General features: G+C 40.5%; 1 protein-coding gene across 1 annotated transcript in view; it reads left to right on the top strand.

Moving 5' to 3' along the window:
- LOC123746991 (uncharacterized) overlaps positions 1–27,997 on the top strand; it is a 182,307-nt gene that overhangs the window by 141,960 nt on the left and 12,350 nt on the right. Inside the window, exons 9-14 of the mRNA XM_069317267.1 lie at positions 7,198–7,437; positions 8,216–8,347; positions 8,659–8,853; positions 12,968–13,063; positions 23,183–23,288; positions 26,155–26,204. Coding sequence (XP_069173368.1) covers positions 7,198–7,437; positions 8,216–8,347; positions 8,659–8,853; positions 12,968–13,063; positions 23,183–23,288; positions 26,155–26,204 — 819 coding nt within the window. The remainder of the gene's footprint in view (positions 1–7,197; positions 7,438–8,215; positions 8,348–8,658; positions 8,854–12,967; positions 13,064–23,182; positions 23,289–26,154; positions 26,205–27,997) is intronic.

Below are 27,997 nucleotides of genomic sequence, written 5' to 3'. Positions count from 1 at the left end.
CTATAAAACCAAAAAAACGGCCAGCCTACTCATGAGAAACTTTCCAGACACAAAGCAGAACGCTTTAAAAGAGACCAATGTCGTCTATGCCTTCAAATGCCGACTTGGGGACTGTAAGCCTCAAAAAACTCAGTATATAGGCAAGACAAGAACATATCTTTCTAGGTGATTAACGATGCATAAGCAACAGGGCTCCATTAGGGACATATAATCTCTTCCCACAACCAGACCATCACCAGAGAAATCTTAGCAAACAACACAGAAATCATCGATAGATACAGCGATAGCAGGCGGCTTGCCATCTGCGAGGCACTACACATCAAGAAGTCAACACCAGCAATCAACAGCAAATTAATGCACAACTATATTCTACCCACTTCAATACTCCGCTCCAATATAGAAGCATCAAGAAATATGGGCCAATAGGCCCTCTGCAGTTACTTCCATTCTTACCTTCAATACCCATTGTTTCGTGTTCTATCCTGTGTTGAAAGTTTTGTTCATCTCATCCAAAACTGTTGTAACATATCACCCTCACCCAAAATGCGGGTATAAAATGAAAGATGAAAGCTGTTTAAATCATTGCATAGTAAGAAAAAGTTCATAGTAAGAACTCTGTTTAGTGTTTGCAGGTTATAGTTGTTTGTGTGTAAACTAAAAGTCTTTGAAAGTGTAATAAATTATTACGAAACGCGTTCAAGTGTCGCGTCAGACTAGAAATAAAAATGAATTTTGGAGAATTGATTTTTCAATTACCATCAACAGTGAAAAGAAACATAAGAAACATCGAAAAAGTTCGTGTTAGAATTATTAATCTTACTTTTTCGGACATATTTAATAATATATGTCTACAGGAAAGACTACTACCAAAATATACTAATATATATATATATATATATATATATATATATATATATATATATATATATATATATATATATATATATATATATATATATGTATGTCGTACCTAGTAGCCAGAACGCACTTCTATGCCTACTATGCAAGGCCCGATATGCCTAATAAGCCAAGTTTTCATGAATTAATTGTTTTTCGACTACCTAACCTAACCTAACTTTTTCGGCTACCTAACCTAACCTAAGCTATAAAGATAGGTTAGGTTAGGTAGGGTTGGTTAGGTTCGGTCATATATCTACGTTAATTTTAACTCCAATAAAAAAAATTGACCTCATACATAAAGAAATAGGTAGCTTTATCATTTCATAAGAAAAGAATTAGAGAAAATATATTAATTCAGGAAAACTAGGCTTATTAGGCAAATCGGGCCTTGCATAGTAGGCTGAGAACTGCATTCTGGCTACTAGGTACGACATATATATATATATATATATATATATATATATATATATATATATATATATATATATATATATATATATATGTAAATAAAAATGAAAATGTTCGTTTGTTCAAAATCGCTAATCTCAAAAAGTTCGTCACTGATTGCTTTGAAATTTTCACTCAATGTTCCATTCGCATCCGAGCGGGTTTATATGTACATATTATATAGATGTCACGTCTGTGACGGGGAAAAACATGTTTTTTTTTTAAACTGTATTTTTTCATGTGTTTTTCATTGGAGGGAAAATCTTCGAAACCTCTTTACCGATTGCTTTGAAATTTTGACACAACTTTGCATTCGAATAGGCGCGTGTTTTCATATGCCTCCTATATGCATGCCACACCTGTGTTAGGAAAAACCGTGTTTTTTTTTTTTTTTTAAAGCAGCGCTATCTGTTGGACGTAAGAGCAACACATGCTGAAATTTTCAGCGATTGCTTTGAAATTTTGATACAACGTGCCATTCGAATACACCCTTGTTTTATATACCGACTATAAAGATGCCACACCGGTGATATGTAAAATCATGTTTTTTTTTAAATCAGTGGCATCTGTTGCACGTAATAGCAACTCACGCTATACTAAATGTGTTACGATTCCATTTCAATGATTCCGATTGCATTGATAAATTTAATTTTCATAAATTTCGATTTATTTTCATTTTTATTTTATTTATTTTCTGTGACATTGCGTTGAAATTGAGCTGTGTTGTTTACCATACCATTCATTTCTTGAGTATAGTTTATTTTTTTATTGTTTTATTTTTTTCATTTCGTTTTTTATCTGTTTTTCTTAAATTTCAGCGATGGGAACATTAGATCATTTGATGTTCTTAATTTTCTGATGGGATCATCAGTTCATTTGGGAATGCATCGAACGAGGGAGTTGGAAATGTTGGGGAGGACGAGAGGACAGGGGAGGGAGTAATAGTGGGGAAGACGAGGGGACGGGGCAGTTTGGGATGGTGGGGACGAGAGGATAGGGGAATGGAGAATGGTGGAGAGGACAAGGGGACAGAGGAGCGGGGGGTTAGTGGAAAGAACAGGAGTTTGGGGGAGGGGGGGAATGGTAGGGAGGATGAGGGGATGGAGGAGTGGGAGATACTGGGGAGGAGGGGACGATGGAGTAGGGAATGGTTAGAAGGACGAACGGACGCTGGTGTGGGGAATGTTGGGAAGGATGAGGGGACGGGGGAGTGGGGAATTGTTGGGAGGAAGAGGGGACGGGGGAGTTAGGAATGGTTGGGAGGACTGGGACACAGGGGAAGGTTGCTGTGGCTCAGTAACGCACATGTGTTACTGAGCCACAGCAACGCGTGGCCGAGTACAGCCTGTCTATATAAGTAGAAATGAAAATGTTCGTTTGTTCAAAATCGCTAATCTCCGAAAGTTCTTCACCGATTGCTTTGAAATTTTCACACAACGTTCCATTCGCATCCGGCCAGGTTTTTATATACATACTATATAGATGTCACGTCTGTGACGGTACAAAAAAAAACATGTTTTTTTCTGAAAAACTGGGTTTTTCATGTGAGGGGAAATCTTTACCGATTGCTTTGTAATTTTGACACAAATTTGCTTTCGAATAGGCGCATTTTTTTATATATCTACTATATACATGCCCCACCTGTGACAGGAAAAAACATGTTTTTTTGAAAAACAGCGCCATCTGTTGGACTGTGGGGAAATTCCAGGCAGCTAATCTCTCTTTTTCAAATTGATTTAATAAAATAAAGTTATGTCTTATTTATTTTCTTAGTAAGTATGAATTAATTAAGTGGACTGTATGTACTGGTAAACTGCCTGAAATCTTCTTACACACTATTGGGAGGGACAATTGGTAGCCTAAACCACTTTGTTATGGCTCCTTCTTAAACTACCAATTGTTTACCTTTAACTCTATTATTTCAGTTATTTCAATATACAGTGTACCACATATGGTGGTCTAAACTACTTCATAATAAGTAATTATGACTACTACTACTAATATAATGTCTTAGCTGTGCCAGTAGAATGGGCCTAGTAAGGCGAGTAGGTGTAGCCTCAGAATGGGTGTGGCCCTGCCTCTTTGTGCCACGTAATGGCGGCTGGTGGGAAGGACAAGGCTTGGCAAACAAGTAGTTAATTATGTGTATGAACCAACTGTCTGCACAGATTCTTGCTGCTCCTCTCACAATTTACCTGTATGGGATGCAAGGAATTAATCAAAGTTCCCTAAACATATCAATTACAGGTATGACATGAACTGTGAGGGTTGTAATGGGGTACACGTACGGTGTTTTTGGGTTTCTCCCACGACCTAACCATCTACCCATTAAAATATTAAACAGTGCACTTGAATAATAAACAATACTTGGTAGACGGATACAGTCGTTGTTGTGATGTTGTTAGGCTGTGTTGCTGGTGTTGACACGTAAATGGGGTGTCTAGTTGTTTACACCAGTTAACCAAGACAGCGTGGTAGGCTGATCCCTGGTTGTTGTTGTGTATATGGACGCCTTCCTGCCCACTCGGGGTAACGCCCTTATGCTCTGGTTCCTCACTCAAAGTAATTTTACATTAACAAGGGAACCTAGCTACTATTTGATGTAAATAATTATATTCATTCTTATTGATTACTTTTTTGTTAACTTTAGAGACTAAACTAGTCTATTAACAATGTTTCATAATGTAAATATACGATGACTTCGATGACGTCACGGAGTCGATGACGTCACGGAGTCTCCCATTTTCCATCCTGAAGGGAGTACAGACTAGGGCAGACTGTGTTATTTGTGTGTGTGTGGTTGTGTGTGTGTCGGTTTCCCGACATGGACGTAAGAGCAATACACGCTGTAATCTCCGAAAGTTCGCCACCATTTGCTTTTAAATTTTGACCCAAGGTTTCATCCAAATAGGTGCTTCTTTTATATACCTATTATATAGATGCCACCCCTGTGACAGGTAAAACATGCGTTTTTGAAAAACAGCGCCATCTGTTGCACATAATAGAAACATGCACGCTATACTAAATATGTCACGAATTCCATTTCAGTGTTTCCGATTCCATTGATAAATTTTATTTTCTTAGATTTCGATTACGATTATTTTATTTTTTATATAATTATTTTGTGTGATATTGTACTGAATTGACCTGTGTTTTTTACCATACCATTCATTTCGTATGTATAAGTATAGATGCCACACCTGTGACAGGTAAAACTATGCTTTTCTTGAAAAACAGCGCCATCTGTTGCATGTAAGAGCAACACACATTGTGTGCTAAATATGTTATAATTCCATTTAAATGTTTCTGATTCCATTGATAAATTGAATTTTCATAGATTTTTATTTATTTTCTTTTTGATTTAATTATTATGTGTGAATTGTGTTCGAATTGAGCTGTGATGTTTACCATACCGTTCATTTCATGAGTATAGTTTATTTTTTTTTTTCATATTTTCATTTCATTTTTTAACTTTTTCTTATATTTCAGTGATGAGAAACATCAGATAACTTGATGTTCCTAATTTTCTGATGGGAACATCGGACCATTTGGGAAGGCATCGGACAAGGGAGTGGGGAATGGTGGGGAGGACTCGTTGACAGGGAAGGTTGCTGTGGCTGAGCAATGCACATGTGTTGCTGAGCCACAGCAACGCGTGGCTGGGTACTGCTAGTTTATAATATGTCTATCTAATTGAATATAATCTTCAGTATTTAGTTAACTATTACTTAGACCACATTTAAGCTCATTTAATATCATACTACTATAATCTAAATTATTGGTTTGTAATATAAGAATATATTGGCTGTTATAGTTGTGATGTTAGGCTGAACTGCGTACATGTTTAAATTCCTGATTTAAACTGAACCTCCGTTATAGAACTTAATTATTAAATCTTATCCTTGTAATAACAATACAAGCTGATACGAGGAACTTGTCCACAGGTGGATTGTGGATCATCAATCAACTTCTACATTCAGTCTTAGGGTCCCCCACCTGCCCCTTGCAGCCCACCATGTATCATTAGGAAAAGAGGAGCTAGGATTTACGACCCGAGCTAGAGACTTTAGTTGAATTAATTTTCCATACAGTAATGTTTAATTTAGTACAGTACAAGTCCCTAGAAATTCTCCTCTCACATTAATCGAGGCAGGTTTTCCCACATAGGTAGCCACAGGATAGTGACAGTTGGTAGCCACAGGATAGTGACAGTAGGTAGCCACAGGATAGTGACAGTAGGTAGCTACTGGACAGCGACATTAAGTAGCTACAGAATAGTGACTGTAGGTAGCTACTGGATAGTGACAGTAGGTAGCTTCAGGATAGTGGCAATAGCTAGCTACAGGATAGGGACAGTAGGTACCTACGGGATAGTGACAGTAGGTAGCTACAGGAGTATGACAGTAGGTAGCTACGGGATAGTGACAGTAGGTAGCTACAGGAGTATGACAGTAGGTAGCTACGGGATAGTGACAGTAGGTAGCTACGGGATAATGACAGTAGGTAACTACGAGATAATGACAGTAGGTAACTACGAGATAGTGACAGTAGGTAGCTACGGGATAATGACAGTAGGTAACTACGGGATAGTGACAGTAGGTAGCTACGGGATAATGACAGTAGGTAACTACGGGATAGTGACAGTAGGTAGCTACGGGATAATGACAGTAGGTAACTACGAGATAGTGACAGTAGGTAGCTACGGGATAATGACAGTAGGTAACTACGAGATAGTGACAGTAGGTAGCTACGGGATGCTACCTGTCTCAAGCCTGTCACTATGTCATATCATGTCCCTTTCATTAACACCTGTCACAACCATTTGTCGCTAAACCTTTTCTCTACACTCGCTACCCAAACACTTTTCCCTAACTTTTGTTACTAAACACTTTTCCTAACCTTTGTTACAACACACAGTTACAAACATTTGTTACTTAATACAGTTACGAACCTTTGTCACTAAACACAGTTACTAACCTTTGTCACTAAACACAGTTACTAACCTTTGTCACTAAGCACAGTTACTAACCTTTGTCACTAAACACAGTTACTAACGTTTGTCACTAAACACAGTTACTAACCTTTGTCACTAAACACAGTTACTAACGTTTGTCACTAAACACAGTTACTAACGTTTGTCACTAAACACAGTTACTAACCTTTGTCACTAAACACAGTTACTAACCTTTGTCACTAAACACAGTTACTAACCTTTGTCACTAAACACAGTTACTAACGTTTGTCACTAAACACAGTTACTAACGTTTGTCACTAAACACAGTTACTAACCTTTGTCACTAAACACAGTTACTAACCTTTGTCACTAAACACAGTTACTAACCTTTGTCACTAAAGTTTCGAAGATTACAGCGTGTATTTCTTTTACGTGCAACAGATGGCACTGTTAAAAAAAATGCTTTTACCTGTCACAGATGTGACATCTATACAGTAGGTATATATAAAGACACTCGTATGCGAATAGAACGTTGTGTCAAAATTTCAAAGCAATCTGTGAAGAACGTTTGGAGATAAGGGTTTTTGAACAAAGGAACATTTACATTCTTATTTATATAGAAAGATATTGTTTTGCTGTCTCGGAGCTTACAGTCATGGCCATTTTTGGCTGTTTTTCTGTTTTGTGTTTGATATAATAATACTGTATTGTTATTTTTAAAGTTTGTATTAGAGTTTTTTTCTGAAGTGTTCAGTTAGACCTTCATTTATCTGTCGTTATACACGTGCCTTAGATGCTGTAACGTCCTGTGACCTTTAGTCCACGATGATGTTCTCCAGCCAAACATTATAAAGTGCATAACACTGCATCAGCCTAATATCTATGTGTATCTACAGCCGCGTACCACTCCCCGACCCCCACTGTGAGACTGAGTTGGGGAGAAAACCTCACCATTCCACTAGTCAAGAAGACACAGCTGCTTCCCAATTATGTGAGGACTAGGAGACTTCCAGACGACTGGTCAGTAGCAGCTGACTCCGAGATTCCTTTGAGCTATGGACCCGCAAATCTCAGCCTGGCTGGCATATACCTCGCCGGAAACGACCCCTCGGCCCACTTCGACGTCATGGTCCGTGGTAAGTGGTGTAATGTAGAGTTGCTCATCATAACATTACAGGGAGGAGATAAGTGGTGTGGATAGGAGAAGACAGAAGGATAATCGGCCAGTAGAGGAACATAAGAATACAGTAAACTTCAGAGGGTCTATTGGCCCATACGACAGCTGAGCCGCAGCTCCAGTGTACATTATAGCCTGTCAAACTGATATGTGTAATTTACATTTGAAACAGTCAAACATCTATCATGTTACCAGTCTATTTGTCCTGTACATCAAAAACCTTGTTTCTACACTATATCCCCCGGGTCTTCCCTCAGCCTAAACTTATCCCGCTTATATCTATTGTTTCGTGTTCAATTTTATGTTGATATAATTACCATCTAATTAATATCCGCCATGTTATTTCCTTTCCTTTCATCAATTTAAATACTTCAGCCATATCACGTATAACTTCTTCCTTTTAGAGAATTCAAATTATCTCTACTACCAGCTCGTTCAAATGCTAGAGAGGACACAAACACCTTGACAACCTTACCAGAACCACATTTATTAACACAAAGTAAAATACTTTGGATTTGAACCTCTGAGGATTTGAACCGCAGAGGATTTGAACCTCTGCGGTGGATGTTCCCACGCACACGCCCCAGATAACCAGGCAACGACATTGTCAAAAGGATCACCTGGAGTTCTACTGAACACACGAACATGATTTGAACATGATTTGAAACAAATAAATCATCAATGGTTATCAATTTGCACTTATATAAATTACTGAAGTGAGTATATGTGTGTTGCAGATTGTGAGAAGGAGAAGTATGGCATACATTGTTCAGAGGATTGTCCCAAGTGCCAACATGGAGGGCAGTGCCATCCCCAAACTGGCACTTGTGTATGTCCTCCAGGCTTCACAGGTGACACCTGTCAACGCGGTGAGTCTTTATCATTTATTCTTCCTGCTTGTCCTTCAGACAATATATAAATCTTTTCTGCCGACCAACTTCCCATGTGTAGGCGGCCATCCTTCCTTCCCTGGTTAACGATGCTCTCACGCTCCTGACTAGTGTAAGCTGTCTCTCCTGTGTTGCTCTGCATAGCATGAGTAATATGTTGATCTTGACAGTTGAGGTAATGCGTTATGTTGATGACCTTGCAGCTTCCCACAACATGTGTGGGAACGACGCACCAGCAGCATGGTCCTCCACATTGCCAGTATTAATGTCATTGTTTGCTGCTCTCACAGCTTGCCAACCTGGAACATTTGGAGAACAATGTCAGCTGAGGTGTGATGCGGCCACACTGGGATTTCCTGTCACCGAGGAGGGAGACTGCCGCGGCTTGGTGGTCTGTCTGCCTGCGCCCTTCGGGTGCTCCTGTGCCCCTGGATACACCTACTACAGGCAGCATAATGGTGCTAGTAGCCCCATCTGTACAAAAGGTTTGCAATACATATGTGCTCCGTTGATGAAGTGTCTGAATTGAATAAAATGTTAATACTGAACCCGACTGAATTTATATAAACGAATATATATATCTTAGATAATGTGTAGAATCTAAATAATGTGTAGAATGCAATGAAACGTCACTTTCTGAGCGGTTCTTTGTGTGACTGACTTTAGATGGCACCAGGGAGACTCATAACATGTTAGGGGACCCTCCCTTGGCACCACGGAGCCTCATAACAAGTTGGGGAACTCTCAGCTGGCAACAGGGAACCTCATACCATGTTGGGGAACTCTCAGCTGGCAACAGGGAGCCTCATACCATGTTGGGGGACCCTCCCCTGGCACCAGGGAGCCTCATAACATGTTGGGGAACTCTCAGCTGGCAACAGAGAGCCTCATACCATGTTGGGGGACCCTCCCCTGGCACCAGGGAGCCTCATAACATGTTGGGGAACTCTCAGCTGGCAATAGGGAACCTCATAATACTTTGTAGAACCTCAGTTGTCACCAGGGAGCCTCATAAGTTATTGTGGAGCTATCAGCTGGCACCAGGGAGCCTCATAAGTTATTGTGGAGCTATCAGCTGGCAACAGGGAGCCTCATACCATGTTGGGGGACCCTCCCCTGGCACCAGGGAGCCTCATAACATGTTGGAGACTCTCAACTGGCACCAGAGAGCATCACAACATGATTAGGACTCTCAGGTGGCACCAGGGAGCCTCATAGCATGTTGTGGAACCCTCAGCTGACACCAGGAAGCCTCATAACATGTTGGAGACCCTCAACTGGCACCAGGGAGCCTCATAACATGTTGTAGAGCCCTTAGCTGGTACCAGGGAGCCTCATATCATGTTGAAAACCTCTCAGCTGGTAAAAGGGAGCCTCATGCCATGTTGGGGACCGTCAGCTGGCACCAGGTAGCCTGATAACCATGTTGTGGAACCCCCAGCTGGGAAGACTAGAGACCCAAGAGCGGCCAGTTTCATGTTCCAGCGCCTCAGTGTCGCTGTTCATGGTATATTGTTATATAAGTGTGTGGTTTCTGTAAACTGTAGCATTGCAATATCAAATAAAAAAAAATAATAGGGGTGGTAGGAGAGGAAAAGATTAAAGTATTCAGTGAGAATCCACAAGGTCTTCTCTGAACACTATTTATTTTCTTCTTCGAGGATGTTGGTCCCTTTAATTAAACCAGTGGTGGTACCCATAAATTATTATGGGTACCATAATAGAACATAAATTATTGACTAAGTTAAGTAAGTTTAGGTTAGGTTAAGATAGGTTAGGTTAGGTAGGGTTGGTTAGGTTCGGTCATATATCTACGTTAGTTTTAACACAAATTAAAAAACTTACTCATACATAGTGAAATGGATAGCTTTATCATTTCATAAGAAAAAAATTAGAAAATTATATAAATTCAGGAAAACTTTGCTTATTACGGAAATCGGGCCTTGCATAGTAGGCCTAGTATTACGTTCTGGCTACTAGGTACAACATATATATGTCGTACCTAGTAGCCAGAACGCACTTCTCAGCCTAATATGCAAGGCCCGATTTGCCTAATAAGCCAAGTTTTCATGAATTAATTGTTGTTCGACTACCTAACCTAACTAACCTAACCTAACTTTTTCGGCTACCTAACCTAACCTAACCTATAAAGATAGGTTAGGTAGGGTTGGTTAGGTTCGGTCATATATCTACATTAATTTTAACTCCAATAAAATAAATTGACCTCATACATAATGAAATGGGTAGCTTTATCATTTCATAAGAAAAAAATTAGAGAAAATATATTAATTCAGGAAAACTTGGCTTATTAGGCAAATCGGGCCTTGCATAGAAGGCTGAGAAGTGCGTTCTGGCTACTAGGTACGACATATATATATATATATATATATATATACATATATATATATATATATATTATTAAATATGACCGAAAAAGTAAGATTAATAATTCTAACACGAATTTTCTCAATCTTTCGTACATTACGCTTCACTGTTGGAGGTAAATTAAAAATCAATTCTCCAAAATTCATTTTTATTTCTAGTCTGACGCGACACGGGCGCGTTTCGTAAAACTTATTACATTTTCAAAGACTTTAGTTCACAAATACACAACTGAACATACGTATCTCCGATTTTATATCTACATTTGAGTGAGGTGGGAGGGGTGATGTGGCATTAACACAAGACAGAACAAGAGGGGATATTAATAGGGTATTAAAAGTATCAACACAAGACAGAACACAAACAATGGGTATTGAATAGAAGTGTTTGTAGAAAGCCTATTGGTCCATATTTCTTGATGCTTCTATATTGGAGCGGAGTCTTGAGGTGGGTAGAATATAGTTGTGCAATAATTGGCTGTTGATTGCTGGTGTTGACTTCTTGATGTGTAGTGCCTCGCAAACGTCAAGCCGCCTGCTATCGCTGTATCTATCGATGATTTCTGTGTTGTTTACTAGGATTTCTCTGGCGATGGTTTGGTTGTGGGAAGAGATTATATGTTCCTTAATGGAGCCCTGTTGCTTATGCATCGTTAAACGCCTTGAAAGAGATGTTGTCTTGCCTATATACTGGGTTTTTTGGAGCTTACAGTCCCCAAGTGGGCATTTGAAGGCATAGACGACGTTAGTCTCTTTTAAAGCGTTCTGTTTTTTGTGTCTGGAGAGTTTCTCATGAGAAGGCTGGCCGTTTTTCTGGTTTTATAGTAAATTTACTATAAAACCAGAAAAACGGCCAGCCTTCTCATGAGAAACTCTCCAGACACAAAACAGAACGCTTTAAAAGAGACTAACGTCGTCTATGCCTTCAAATGCCCACTTGGGGACTGTAAGCTCCAAAAAACCCAGTATATAGGCAAGACAACAACATCTCTTTCAAGGCGTTTAACGATGCATAAGCAACAGGGCTCCATTAAGGAACATATAATCTCTTCCCACAACCAAACCATCGCCAGAGAAATCCTAGTAAACAACACAGAAATCATCGATAGATACAGCGATAGCAGGCGGCTTGACGTTTGCGAGGCACTACACATCAAGAAGTCAACACCAGCAATCAACAGCCAATTATTGCACAACTATATTCTACCCACCTCAAGACTCCGCTCCAATATAGAAGCATCAAGAAATATGGACCAATAGGCTTTCTACAAACACTTCTATTCAATACCCATTGTTTGTGTTCTGTCTTGTGTTGATACTTTTAATACCCTATTAATATCCCCTCTTGTTCTGTCTTGTGTTAATGCCACATCACCCCTCCCACCTCACTCAAATGTAGATATAAAATCGGAGATACGTATGTTCAGTTGTGTATTTGTGAACTAAAGTCTTTGAAAATGTAATAAGTTTTACGAAACGCGCCCGTGTCGCGTCAGACTAGAAATAAAAATGAATTTTGGAGAATTGATTTTTAATTTACCTCCAACAGTGAAGCGTAATGTACGAAAGATTGAGAAAATTCGTGTTAGAATTATTAATCTTACTTTTTCGGTCATATTTAATAATATATGTCTACAGGAAAGACTGCTACCAAAATATACTAATATATATATATATATATATATATATATATATATATATATATATATATATATATATATATATATATATATATATATATATATATGCAGAATAACCACATATGAAAAATAGAAAATGCTTAACGCGTTTTCGGCTAATTCGCCTTCATCAGAGCAAAGTAGAATGAGGATAAGATTTATCCTCATTCTACTTTGCTCTGATGAAGGCGAATTAGCCGAAAACGCGTTAAGCATTTTCTATTTTTCATATGTGGTTATTCTGCATACTTGGATCAGTGTTTTTGTGATCATTGTTGCATATATATATATATATATATATATATATATATATATATATATATATATATATATATATATATATATATATATCATGATCACACCTTCCCTCTTTTGATACAAACAATTTATGTAGTAAAACTGACATGACGAGATTTATGAGTAAATAACAAATGCATTAATTAACATCATCGCCGAAGATATTATTGTCTGTGTCACTGTACGTCTCACTGGTTTTATTGGCTAGATATTTACGGATTCATAACTTATTAATGTTGCAGAATGTCTTCCTGGAACCTACGGTGCAGACTGTAGCGAGACCTGCAAGGATTGTTTGGGCAATGTGTGCGACCGGTTCTCTGGCGCCTGTTTCAGAGGTGAGTTTTGCATCCTCTCTTATTGTCATATGTGGGCTTGCCTGCTCTCTTGTTGGCTGATGTGGTCTTGTCTGCTATTTTGCTGGCCGATCACGTTCTGCCTCCTCTATTGTTAGATGATGTAGTCTTGCCTCCTCTTCTGTCGGCTGATGTAGTCTTGCCTACTCTCTTGTTGGTCTTGACTGCGTTCATGTTGGCTGATGTGGTCTTGCCTTCTCTCTTGTTGACTGATGTAATCTTGCCTGTTCTTCTATTGGAAAACGTGGTCTGACCCGCTCTCTTGTTGGCTGATATGGTCTTCACCGCCGTCTTGTTGACTAATGTAGTTTTGCCTCCTCTCTTGGTGGCTAATGTGGTCTTGTCTGCTCTCTTGTTGATTGAAGTTTTTTTGTCGGCTCTCTTGTTCCCTGATGGAGTCTTGCCTGTTCTCTTGATGGGTGATGTAGTCTTGCCTCCTCTCTTGTTGGCTGATCTAGCCTTGACTTTTCTCTTGTTGGCTGATCTAGTCTTGCCTTTTCTCTTGTTAGTTGATGTTGTCGTACATGCTCTCTTGTTGGCTGATGTAGGCTTGCCTCTTCTCGTGTTGGCTGATGTAGGCTTGCCTCTTCTCGTGTTGGCTGATGTAGGCTTGCCTCTTCTCGTGTTGGCTGATGTAGGCTTGCCTCTTCTCGTGTTGGCTGATGTAGGCTTGCCTCTTCTCGTGTTGGCTGATGTAGTCTGACCTCCACTCTTGTTGGCTGATGTAGTCTTGCCTGCTCTCTTGTTGTGATCGTGTTGTACCAGAGTGTCTTGTTGGAGGTGATGAGTTGTACCAGAGTGTTTTTTTCTCTCTTGTTAAGAGAAGGTGATGATTTTTACCGGGCGTCTCGTCACTTTATTTGGAGAAGGTGATAAATTGTACCAGGGTGTCTTGTCCCTCATGAAGGTGATGAATTGCACCAGGGCGTCTTGTCCCCTCTTTTTGGAGGTGATGAGTTATGCCAGAGTGTCTTGTTGGAGCAAGTGATGAGTTGTACCAGAGTATCGTGTCCCTCTTGTTGAAGGAGCTAAGTTGAGCCAGAGTGTCTTTCCCTAGTAAATATGAGAGATAGAAAATGTGTGTGTGATCTATAACCATTAGCTGGCATCATTGTGGACTGGGTTTCTCAGAAAGCCGCCTAATTCCCAGTCCTCTTAATGATCTATTGATGGTCTGTTGGTTAGCACACTGGCTATGACACTTTGCTGGCCCATATTCGATTCTCTCATAGGGAAGTGTTCTGTTTGTTATATATAACTTGTGACATCATGGAAATATTTGGAATATATTATATATATATATATATATATATATATATATATATATATATATATATATATATATATATATATATATATATATATATATATATATATATATACCCGGCTACGCGTTGATGTGGCTCAGCAACGCATATGCATTGCTGAGCCACAGCAACCTTCCCCTGTCCCCCAGTCCTCCCCACCATTCCCCACTACCTCGTCCGATGCCTTCCCAAATGGTCTGATGTTCCCATCAGGAAATTGGGAACATTAAGTGATCTGATGTTCCCATCACTGAAATATAAGAAAAAATTAAAAAATGAAATGAAAATATGGAAAAATAAATAAATAAAGTATACTCACGAAATGAACGCTATGGTAAACAACACAGCTCAATTCGAATGCAATTCACACAAAATAATTGAATCAAAATGAAAATAAATAAAAACTATGAACATTCAATTTATCAATGCAATCAGAAACATTGAAATGGAATTGTAACATATTTAGTATAGCTTGAGATGCTATTACATGTAACAGATGGCACTGTTTTTCAAAACGCATGTTTTTACATGTCACCGGTGTGGCATCTATATAGTCGGTATATAAAAATACGGGTGTATTCGAATGAAACGTTGTATCAAAATTTCAACGCAATCGATGAAGATTTGAGCATGTGTTGCTCTTACGTCCAACAGATGGCGTTTAAAAAAAAAAAACGCACGGTTTTTCCTTTCACAGGTGTGGTATGCATATAGTAGGCATATAAAAACACGCGCATATTCGAATGCAACGTTGTGTCAAAATTTCAAAGCAATTGATAAAGAGGTTTCGAAGATTTTTCCTCCCATGAAAAACATTTAAAAAATCAAGTTTTTCAAAAAAGCATGTTTTTCCCCTTCACAGACGTGACATCTATATATTATGTATATATAAACTCGCTCGGATGCGAATGGAACATTGTGTGAAAATTTCAAAGCAATCGGTGAAGAACTTTCGGAGATTAGCGATTTTGAACAAACGAACATTTACATTTTTATTTATATAGACTGTGACGGTGTCCCACCCCTATATTTCTTCCTTCCCAGCTTAGAAGAGTCATATCTCTGTGGCCTATGTATTCTCTGATGATCAGGGAACATTTTCGTGTGTGGGAAAGCGTGGAGTGTGATTAAGCTGGCTGTAAAATGGCCAGCTAAGTTTGATAATGCAAGGGGCTTACGGCTCTTCGGGCACAAGATGGTGCCGAGCCATCCTGTTTCCCGTCAAGACGTGGTGACACGCCCGGCACCTGATTGTCCAGGTGAGGTCACGTGCTGGAAGTGACCAATGACGAGAGCCCTCGGGCGGTGTGACGTCATGAGGCAGAGGGCTCTCGGGGCGGCTGGCGCCTGGGCGGGAGAGTGCGTCACGAGCCGCCATAGAGTGAGGATGCGCTCGAATGAGCCCTGGATCTGGAGAGTCCTTACCAGTAAATTTAAGCATCGCTTCGATTCTGTAGTCTGAGAGGCCCTCCAAGTTCCGTGGAGTGCCCAGAAGCAAGGACGGGTCGGATTAGAGAGCCAAGAGCTCAGTCAAGCGTCTGCAGCAGAGGGAGCGTGTGGCTGGTGACGTCTGGGATGCCCAGAAGACCATGTATTACACATCAAGAGTGAAGCTACGGCTGGGGCCAAATCTACTAGCAGTGAGGCGAGGGGAAGCTGTGCTGGACTGCGAGGTACCGACAGTGCCAGTGAGAGTGAGGACGACGACGGAGGTACCTGTCTCCAGTACCCAGTACAAGAGGAGGAGGAAGGCAGTACCTGTTGGGAGTCAGTACGGCGAGGACGCATTACCACGAGGACGAATGAGAGACCTGTGTGTGTGGGAACCGGTCGTCGCCAGACCAGAAGCCAGGACCAGGAACCTTAATATCCCTCAACAGAGGACGAGTCAGCTTCGTGGTTGGAATGAAGTGAGGTAGATAATTGTCCCTCCCTTTACCCTTTTGATCTAGGCGAGATAGGGTATTTTATGTATTTTATATGTTGTGAACATTTTTACTCATCATTTTATTGTCTAAGTGACAGTGTTAGGTTTGGAGCCAAGAGTTCATTTAGGCACGAGTTGGTGCATGTGAGCATTTATGCGGTGATGTTAGTGATCCTGGAGGTAGTAGCTGGTGTGCAAGGAGCAAGTAACGAACTCTGAAATGCCCAGCTGATCGCATTGCTAGAGGCGTAAGAGAGTCACATTTCTGACAGTTAGAGCCGTCAGCTAATCGTGCTGCCAGAGGCGCGAGGTGTGTGCCCATGGCTCGAGGTGTGGAACCAGTCAGCTGACCGTGTTGCCAGAGACGTGTCAAGAGGAGTGTTGCCACCAGTGGAGGATTCCACTTATCGACATTTCGTTATGCAATTTATATGTATATAAATATATATTTTCTTCAATAAACTTTTAAACTAACTGATGAGTTTAAATGAGTCTCCATTCTCTAGGGCTATATGTATATTGAGTGAGATCATTATATGACACCTTGCACTGCACGTGATATTGCATCCTATTATAGTCTGTGGGTTGGTTGGTGTTGTCGTCGTTGATCCTTCTCTACGGACAACCCAACCCACAACTCGGTAGAGTGCTTACACTTCACTAGGAGATCACACCAGGCGCTTCTGGCTCTTGGAGAGGGGCTCCACGTCACATGTTTAGGGGATGCGGCTCCAACACTCAGCCTCGTTGTCACGTGCACACACCCACTCGAGCCGCTGTGACTCCCCACTCTCTCCTTAGGTGATATGATCTCCTCAATCCCCTTTTGACTTACTAGTATTACCTTTTACCCTGTCCACAGCAGTGGTTCTTGATTCTTTCTCTCTCTCTCTCCCTCTTTACTACCTCCTGGGAAGCCTCACTAGGACAAGGGCAAACACCAGCAAATTGGGATACATTTACTAGACAAAGCACATACACGATACATACACACATATAATAATAATGAATCCTATACTCTATAATATCACAATCAGGTTGCTCTCCAACACCATCAGAACTCTATTATCAGCTTATCAAGTGGTATCCTATCTCCTGGTTCACCACCTGATACTATCAACCTCCTCAAGTTGATCAAGTCTACATACACTGTTACACCATCAGCAAGATAATATATATATAGAAAATCAGCATTTGAATGCAATAACATATATCAGTATAAATGTTCATTGATACACAACAATGATCAATCGATCACTGTCAGTCCTGGAACGCATACATCTGTAGGTAATCCAGCCTACGACTGTAACTCTAAACTTCAGTGTAAAACACTCCTTGACATAAGAATGCAAACAGTCACTCACCTCTCACTGCGTCTTGCACTGTAATGACAACCAAACACTATCAACTCCCTACTAGTAATCCACCAGAACTTCCCCTTCCACTTCTGGAAGTTCACTACCCTGATCTCTTCAGGTTCTTCCGGGCTTCACTACCAGGATCCTCTGCAGCTCCTCCAGGCTGCTATCATGAAGTTTCCTTGTGCAACTACGGTGCTTCACCCTTCTGTTAGGTTCCTCCACAGCTCTCTTGGCTGCTACACAACCTCTACAGAAGCACGTGACACTCCTCTTCACTGCTTCTCCTCACAGCTCGAGGTCCTCTGCTCCACTACCTTGGAGTCTCATCAGCTACTTCATCTGCTGGCTTCGAAGTTCTTAGCAACTTCTTCCCCAAAGACAAACCTGCAACCCATCGACACTCCAATAAAAATGTTCCCCATTAACACATGAAAATAATCACACAATATGTTTGCCTCAAACCTCTATCTGTTCTCTACATACAGTGAGAGTGGACTCCCCCGTTTTGGGCGGGTCCATACTCCACCTCGCCTGGCGGCGGTCCTCACTCGCTGGGAGGGTCTTCCTCCGTCAGGAGCCGGGCTTCCTCAGTCGTCGGTCAGAGCTCAGAGGGGATGGACGTCGCTCCGTGCTCCTCCCTCTTCACTCTCCTATTTCAGGCTTTCTGCCTTATTAAAACATGTCTAACTTATAAATAAACATTGCTACTGTCGCTGGGCACACGACCAACTACAAGTAATCACTATGAACTGGCGTATATCGTGCTTACCACAGATTAACTGATCGAGGGCGCTTTCCCTCTGACGGCGTCTGGTCAGGGCGCTCCACACAGCCCACGAAAATGCCTCTGAGTAGCTTATTAAACTCTGCTCGTCGACCAGGACTTGAGATCACAACGTTCCCAGCTCGGTTCCACAGCTGGCACGTCTACACACTTCTCTTCTCTTCGAGATATATCACTAGGGGTTCCCTTCTGGCGGGAGCTCACGGAGCGCAGCTTTCCCCTGCGATGTCTGGCACTCAAGTGAGGTCAAGGTCCTCCGGAAGCGAGCCTCACGCCTCCAGCAAAATGTCCACATCTCCTAGCCAGTCATTTATCTGTTTTCTTCTTCATTGCCCATAATCTCAAACTGTTATACATATCCAAGCAACTATTTTACATATGCGTTATCACCTCAATATTTGCTAGACCTTCTAATCAGGTCAGGCTTGATGAATAACTCTCAAGGAGGGAGACTCGTTTCTCCTGTAGGCTGAGATCATAATAATCCTTGATTAAGATAACCACTAAGACCACTGACATGTTGCTGGGACATGAGTCTAAACACCCAGCTGGCAACCTGAGCAGGCCGGATAAAGAAAGATAGAACCTCCCAATGTCAGGACGTGCAGGTTCAGGTGAGTTATAGGAGGCTTGAACCTCCCCACTCGCTAGGGGTGTATAAGGCCAGCCCTTGGCCGACTGGGGGAGCCCTGGGGCGGACAGTGGCGCCAAGAACTGAGGGGCTAAGACCCGTGGGAGCAGCCCCAACCACAGGTTGGAAGGGGGTGAACCCTAACAGTATATATATATATATATATATATATATATATATATATATATATATATATATATATATATTGTGACGGTAAAGCGTTGGTGTTCGGCTGTTTCAAAAGCTAGGGGCAGGGCCTCGTCACATTAAAGAAAAAAAAAGAGAAAAAGCTGGAACTTTCGTCTGTGGTAAGGTAATGGGAAGACACACAAAACACAAGTAAATTTAACAATGAAATTTTAATTACGTTAGAAAAACAAGACATGAATAAAATTAAGTATAAAATATAACAGACAAGTCAACAAACAAAATAATAAGAATAATCACTGGCAAATGAAAAGTTACGTTAAGACAAGTGAGTTACAGTGATAGCAAAATAAATAATAATAATGGAGCTGGAATATTGGCTTCGAGCTGCCACCTCCCTTAGTACACGAAAGCCAAGGCTTAGTCTACCAATGAGAGATGTCAACTGCAAGGAGCACTGGGATATTCTGCCTTCTCTGGGCCGCTGCAGCCCAGATATCAACTTGTGGCGGAGGGTGGAGGGCAGGTGCGACGGGACACCAGCCAATCAGCGACAGGCAGGCGATGGACAAGCAGTTTGCCGGTTATGGTGGCGGGGCGAGCAGGTGTGCCGGTGTGCTGGATACGTTTTGCTCTCTGGGCAAAACGTTTTGGAGATACTTGCTGGATATATCTTCTATATTATCTGTTGTTGTAACGTACTTTGAAGGGAAGAGCAGGCTCAATCTCTCTTGAAAGAGATTATCGTCACAATATATATATAGATATATACATACATATATATATATATATATATATATATATATATATATATATATATATATATATAATATATATAGAATATTTTGGTAGCAGTCTTTCCTGTAGATATATATTATTAAATATGACCGAAAAAGTAAGATTAATAATTCTAACACGAATTTTCTCAATCTTTCGTACATTTCTTTTCACTGTTGGAGGTAATTCAAAAATCAATTCTCCAAAATTCATTTTTATTTCTAGTCTGACGCGACACTTGAGCGCGTTTCGTAAAACTTATTACATTTTCAAAGACTTTAGTTAACACATACACAACTGAATAGAACTTACACATCTCCGATTTTGTTTATATCTACATTTGAGTGAGGTGGATGGGGTGAGGTGGTATTTAATAAGGTATTAATTTCATCAACACAAGCCAGAACATGAAACAATGGGTACTGAATAGAAGTGATTGTAGAAAGCCTATTGGTCCATATTTCTTGATGCTTCTATATTGCAGCGGAGTCTTGAGGTGGGTAGAATATAGTTGTGCATTAATTGGCTGTTGATTGCTGGTGTTGACTTCTTGATGTGTAATGCCTCGCAAACGTCAAGCCGCCTGCTATCGCTGTATCTATCGATGATTTCTGTGTTGTTTACTAGGATTTCTCTGGCGATGGTTTGGTTGTGGGAAGAGATTATATGTTCCTTAATGGAGCCCTGTTGCTTATGCATCGTTAAACGCCTAGAAAGAAATGTTGTTGTCTTGCCTATATACTGGGTTTTTTGGAGCTTACAGTCCCCAAGAGGGCATTTGAAGGCATAGACGACGTTAGTCTCTTTTAAAGCGTTCTGTTTTGTGTCTGGAGAGTTTCTCATGAGTAGGCTGGCCGTTTTTCTGGTTTTATAGTAAATCGTCAGTTGTATCCTCTGATTTTTGTCTGTAGGGATAACGTTTCTATTAACAATATCTTTCAGGACCCTTTCCTCCATTTTATGAGCTGTGGAAAAGAAGTTCCTGTAAAATAGTCTAATAGGGGGTATAGGTGTTGTGTTGGTTGTCTCTTCAGAGGTTGCATGGCGTTTCACTTTCCTTCTTATGATGTCTTCGACGAAACCATTGGAGAAGCCGTTGTTGACTAGGACCTGCCTTACCCTACAGAGTTCTTCGTCGACTTGCTTCCATTCTGAGCTGTGGCTGAGAGCACGGTTGACATATGCGTTAACAACACTCCTCTTGTACCTGTCTGGGCAGTTGCTTTTGGCATTTAGGCACATTCCTATGTTTGCTTCCTTAGTGTAGACTGCAGTGTGGAAACCTCCGCTCTTTTCCATGACTGTTACATCTAGAAAGGGCAGCTTCCCATCCTTTTCCATCTCGTAAGTGAAACGCAGCACGGAACTTTGCTCAAATACCTCCTTCAACTCTTGCAGATGTCTGACATCAGGTACCTGTGTAAAAATGTCAACATACCTGCAGTATATGGCCGGTTTCATGTTCATGTCGACTAAGACTTTTTGCTCGATGGTACCCATGTAGATGTTTGCAAACAGGACACCTAGGGGAGAACCCATGGCGACCCCATCTACTTGCTTATACATGTGCCCATCCGGGCACATGTATAAGCAAGTAGTACTTGACGTACTATGCAAGGCCCGATTTGCCTAATAAGCCAAGTTTTCTTGAATTTATATATTTTTCTAATTTTTTTCTTATGAAATGATAAAGCTATCCATTTCATTATTTATGAGTTATTCTTTTTTTAAATTTAATTTAAAACTAACGTAGATATATGACCGAACCTAACCAACCCTACCTAACCTAGCCTAACCTTTCTTAACCTAACCTTAACTAACACAACTAAGTTAATAATTTATGTTGTTAATATAATATAATAATAATTCAAATATATTAATTGGAAAATTTATTGAAAATAAAGAAAACTATTCGGCCTATTAGGCAAATCAGGCTTTGCATAGTAGGCCGAGAAGTGCAGTCTGGCTATTAGGTACGACATATATACATATAAATATATATGCGAACATGCCTGAATGGTCCCCAGGACTATATGCGACTGAAAACTCACACCCCAGAAGTGACTCGAATCCATACTGCCACGAGCAATGCAACTGGTATCTACAGGCCGCCTTAATCTGCTTGACCATCACGACCGGACATAAGGAAGTGATAGCCGAAGCTATTTGAACCACTTCCCCGCCGGCACTCGGATGGTAATCTTGGGCATAGCATTTTATCAAATCACCTCATTCTTTGGGGCACACATGAGGAACACAAATGCGAACAAGCCTGAATGGTCCCCAGGACTATATGCGACTGAAAACTTATGTCTGGTCATGATGGTCAAATGGATTAAGGCGTCCTCAGTGTCGCGATCCAGAGGGGGAATGCCCGCTGCATCCTCGGTTCCTGCCCGGCGTCGCAGGAGTTCGAGGAAATTTACAGCCTCTAGGCAGCGAACTTTTTCTTGTGTTCTCTTAATGTTCGTTTTTATATAAAATCAGATATGTAACTGTATAACCTTGCATAATAAAGTGTACACCATAAAAAAGGGGGAGGTAGGAGAAGCGAACACTCATACGTATTCAGAGTTAAATGGCAAGTTTTTCTCTGAATGCTCTGTGTTCCCTTCTTTGAGGCTGTGGGTCCCTATAATTGCACCAGAGGTGGTACCCCTATATATATATATATATATATATATATATATATATATATATATATATATATATATATATATATATATATATATATATGTGTGTATATCACGAAAATAAACACGTGATTAAGAATGTGACAATGTCAGACCACGAAGGAAAAATGAAACAGGAAATTTCCTTAAGTACTTTCGTATATTAAATACATCTTCAGAAGGACCTTCTGAAGATGTATTTAATATACGAAAGTACTTAAGGAAATTTCCTGTTTCATTTTTCCTTCGTGGTCTGACATTGTCATATATATATATATATATATATATATATATATATATATATATATATAAATATATATATATATATATATATATATATATATATATATATATATATATATATATATATATATGTATGTGAGTGTGTGTGTGTGTGAGTGTGAGTGTGAGTGTGAGTGTGTGTGTGTATGTGTGTGTGTGTGTGTGTGTGTGTGTGTGTGTGTGTGTAATTTTGATTTATGATGTATATTGCAGGAGAGAGAAGAGAGAAGCCCAGGGACCTGCCAACGTCTGCCATCTGGTGGCTGCTTCTTGTACCTCTCATCATCCTTACTGGTGTCATCCTCTTTATTTTCTATTGGTTAGTCTTATGTTCTTCTGTTCTATATTTGTTTTATTAACACTCACTAGAGTTTAAGTCAGCAACTGCTTAATGCCATTTTTTAAAGTCCAATATAAGTCAAACAAGAAACAAGAACTATAAGCCTAATATTTTACAATTTAGAACCGGAAACAGGAGATGCTTTTCCGCCTATTGGGTAACAAACCCAAGAATTTGCATACTCGATGAAAGCTTTAATATGAAGGCAAAATATATCTAGAAACAATCATCTGGGATAAAGGATTGGGTTTTGGATAAGCCATCAACTTCCTGTCTCCGTCAAGGACACTAGAGATGGTTGTTCTCAGGTGAATTGAGGTAAACTTGTTTCAGTTTCTCCTCGCAAATGTTCATGAATGTCGATGAAATATAAATGAAAGTTTTGTTTGCATTTTATTGATCGTGTCTCACCTGTGACATGAGCAATAAGAATGTATGAAAATTGTTGTGACACTGATTTTCATACATTTATGCAATGTTATGTAATCTAAGTTATTATTCCTGAAAAAATGTCAACAGAAGCAGATAATCCATAACAAAATTAAAGAAATCAACAGGAAATGGAGAATTAAGATATAATTCGAATTAAGAATGCTTTGATAGCCACACCTTCTCTTATCTGCTCCTCACCTAACTCTCTCCTTATTTACTGGCCCGTTCCTTCCACTCTCCCAGTGTCATATCTGTGGAACACAAGCAAAGGCGCCACTATTGCACTACTTACTGGAATATGAATCTACTGAAGCCCTGCACATCAAATTCAACATTAATCCAATGACTGCAGCTGCACATTCCACAGCGACTACAATGATTAGAAAAGCCGTTGAAGAATGGGACTCACTAGTGAACATTCTGCATCTACATCTGTCACCAAGATAATGTTATTAAAACAAGACTAAAATCAGTGAACTAAAACAGAAGCGAAAAAGAAGTAGGAATAAAGGGAGAAACCCCACCTCCATGTAAAACTTTGACCCAAATATCAGAGTAACAAGGTTATCGCGAATAACCGAACTCAATTACAGGCTCACCATAGCCCGTGCTACATGGACATCTCGTTCTGAGTAGCTCCTATGGTTCAGGACAGAGATTTTAGCACAAATCTCCGTCATCATCTCACCTGCTGACATCCTAAAGACAAGAAAGGATGTTCACCAGATCTTCTCTAGGGATTCGATCCTTGAGAAGATATTCATCACCACCTGCATGATGCCGGCCTCACCCTCACGCCATCACAACGCTACCCGGCGGACAGGACAATGTTCGCCAGGAATATCAGAACATAAATCACCAACCGCGACGAAGACGACATCCTCTCCAGCATTAACAAACAGAACCCGACATTGCAGCGACCCACGCCACGGACTACGGCTACGGAATTAAGTGCACAGGAATCACCATACCCCCTACCCAAGTAACTAGAGCTCCAGCAGTGCTTCAAATGAAACCAGTACTCCCACTACACCAGGAAGTGAACCGAGAGAGCGCAAAGATGAAGCCTCTGCGCCCACGAGCACCACTACACGGACTGCACATCCTCCCACTGACCCTGCCTGCTCTGCAATGGCCCACACTCTGCGGTTTCAGCTGACCTTCTCCTCTGGCAGGAGGAAATCTGAAAGATGACGGCTACCGCATCCTCCACCACCATACCTCGTTCAGCAAACCCACTCCCGTCGGAATTCCCTGTCATTCTGGGAACACACATGTGATTCCCTCACCACCGCCTGATCCCTGGGAATGCTGCACCTAGCCGGCCGCACCACCTCTGACCACACCACCACTGGCCCAGCCTGCAGCCTCCATTAAGATCACCCTTTTACATGTCCTCCTTCACCTTGCCGACAAAATTTCGGGCAAGGACATTATCCCTATAACCTCATCATCAACAGGCTGCTCCTCGCGAATGACTTCCGACAGCTGCTGTACTCGATGACCTTCCAACTTCCACAACTGTTACAGGAGCCTCCGCCCCCGGGGATCCCAGAGCCGACCCCCAGAGCCAAACCATCCGGCTACAGCAACTCCGCAGTTCTCATGCTTATCCCACTGACAAAGATGACAGCAGTCCCCTGGACAGGTGACCAGGATGATGAAGTCGACTCCGTAAACTCGACCGACTCTGAAGAGTTCACGAACTCCGCAGATAAACCCAAAGAAGCTGACCACGATGACTTGACTGACATTCATTCTTCAGTCGATGATGTCACTGGCTCTCCTGACCCTAATGCAGCCATCCAGGCACCATCTCTCTAAGCTATATTTTAAATTATACTTCTACTCTAGCTATTAAGGCTTCGTCTGTAAGACTGATTCGTATGCAGTTTTCAGTTATGTAAAACAGGAAATTCGTTGTGTCCTGCACCGTAGCTTTCGTTTATAATTCCAACATTTTTTGGTGTTTTAAATCACTAAGATCAGCCTTGTCGTGCCTTGCATGTAACTTATCAGACCTGAAGCCTAGACCAATCCTGGTCTAGGACCTAGATTAATTTTGTGGATAGGTTTAGTCTTTGTGTTCCGCTACAGTTTAAAAAGTGTTAATTCTGTGTATTTCGTCTAAGTTGGAATGCTTGCCCGGTTGTCACAAGTGCATAACTTCTTTAATTTGTCTAACTTTAAACAAATCAATTATACTTAGAGGAAAAACATATTTTTAATATATTTATTATACACATTTTGAAGCTTTGTATCCACAGTATTCACACGCAGATTACATTAGTACCTGAGCGGGAGTTGTAGCAACACTGGCTACCTTTACATCCCAGTATTCCTGAAGTTTATTTAATTTTCTTCTGCTCTGTTACTCTATCTTATTTGCTAATTTATTTTGCTTTTCTTGCAGGCGTCACAAAAGGCAAATGAAGATGAGTACACCTGACAACTGTAATCAAGGTACGGTAAAGAGCAGCACTTTGTCATGCAATGATAAAATCTGATGTTTTTTGTGGGGCGAGGGGGGGGGGCCAGTTGTTTATTCATATACTTGTATTTGTATATATATATATTTGTGTATATATATATATATATATATATATATATATATATATATATATATATATATATATATTGGTGTATACTGGCAGCAGGTTTTCTTTCAAACATGTTTCATTGAATATGACCGCATATTCTGTATTTATTATTTTCTGGTTTAGGGCTTCTATCCCTCTAACTATTTTCTTAGCATCAGGGCTTAATTGAAATAGGAGTTCTCCAAAACTCATTTTCGTACTTTTAAGGTGAAGAAAAGAAGTGATTTACTATAGAGTGTATTACACTTATTTGTATAATTTGCACGACGTTTCGAACCTCCATGGTTCATTCTCAAGTGAACAGATCTTACAATACTAGTTGATTTTATACCCGCATTAGGTCAGGTGATAATACAATGAAGGTGAAAACATGGGGGGATACATAAGGGATAAACATAGGGGCTGCAGAAGGCTTATTGGCCCATACGAGGCATCTCCTATCTAAACACAAAGATTAATCCAGTGTAATTGGCCTGTTATGTTGGACATTGTTTTCTGTGTTGGCATCGATATGTTCTTGTCTTGTCCTTACTCTCATGGTGGGTAGAGTAAATAGTTCCGTGATTTGGGTGTTCATGGTAGGTCGCTCTATTCTTATGTGAATTGCCTCAAGAATTTGTAATCTTCTTGAATCTTGGGTTTTGTCTATTATGCAAGTATTCTTGTTCAATATTTCTCTTGTTAGAGTAATGTCATGGGCTTGTCTCATGTGATTCCTAGGGGCACCAGATTGAAGATGGCATGTCAAACGCCTCGTCAGCTTGGTCGACGTCATACCTATGTACTTACATTGAAGGTTACATCCTTCGTGGGGGCAAGTGTACATGTATACAACGCTTGACTGCTGTAGAGGGTTCTCCGTCGGCTTCGGGCTGTTTTTGATAAGGAGTTCGGAAGTCTTCTTGGTTTTGTAGAATATTATCAGGTTTATGTTTTGGTTAGGAGTAGTGCTTTTTACTCCTTTACGGATTATTTCTTTCATTATTCTTTCCTCTTTTATATGTTCACTGTGCATGGTTGATTTGTAATATAATTTTATTGGGGGTGTTGTGGTTTCTGTTCTAGGTTCTGAATTATACCAACGGTCCAAGTGTCTTCTTATAGCAGCGTTTATTTCCGCGTTGCTTGTAAGAAGATTACAAATTCTTGAGGCAATTCACATAAGAATAGAGCGACCTACCATGAAAACCCAAATCACGGAACTATTTACTCTACCCATCATGAGAGTAAGGACAAGACAAGAACATATCGATGCCAACACAGAAAACAATGTCCAACATAACAGGCCAATTACACTGGATTAATCTTTGTGTTTAGATAGGAGATGCCTCGTATGGGCCAATAAGTCTTCTGCAGCCCCTATGTTTATCCCTTATGTATCCCCCCATGTTTTCACCTTCATTGTATTATCACCTGACCTAATGCGGGTATAAAATCAACTAGTATTGTAAGATCTGTTCACTTGAGAATGAACCATGGAGGTTCGAAACGTCGTGCAAATTATACAAATAAGTGTAATACACTCTATAGTAAATCACTTCTTTTCTTCACCTTAAAAGTACGAAAATGAGTTTTGGAGAACTCCTATTTCAATTAAGCCCTGATGCTAAGAAAATAGTTAGAGGGATAGAAGCCCTAAACCAGAAAATAATAAAT

The sequence above is a fragment of the Procambarus clarkii genome, chromosome 87 (genome assembly GCF_040958095.1).
Source record: "Procambarus clarkii isolate CNS0578487 chromosome 87, FALCON_Pclarkii_2.0, whole genome shotgun sequence".
In the NCBI taxonomy this organism is placed as follows: Eukaryota; Metazoa; Arthropoda; class Malacostraca; order Decapoda; family Cambaridae; genus Procambarus; species Procambarus clarkii.
Note: the sequence above shows the minus strand (reverse complement) of the source record. Positions and strands in the feature narration are given on the sequence as shown.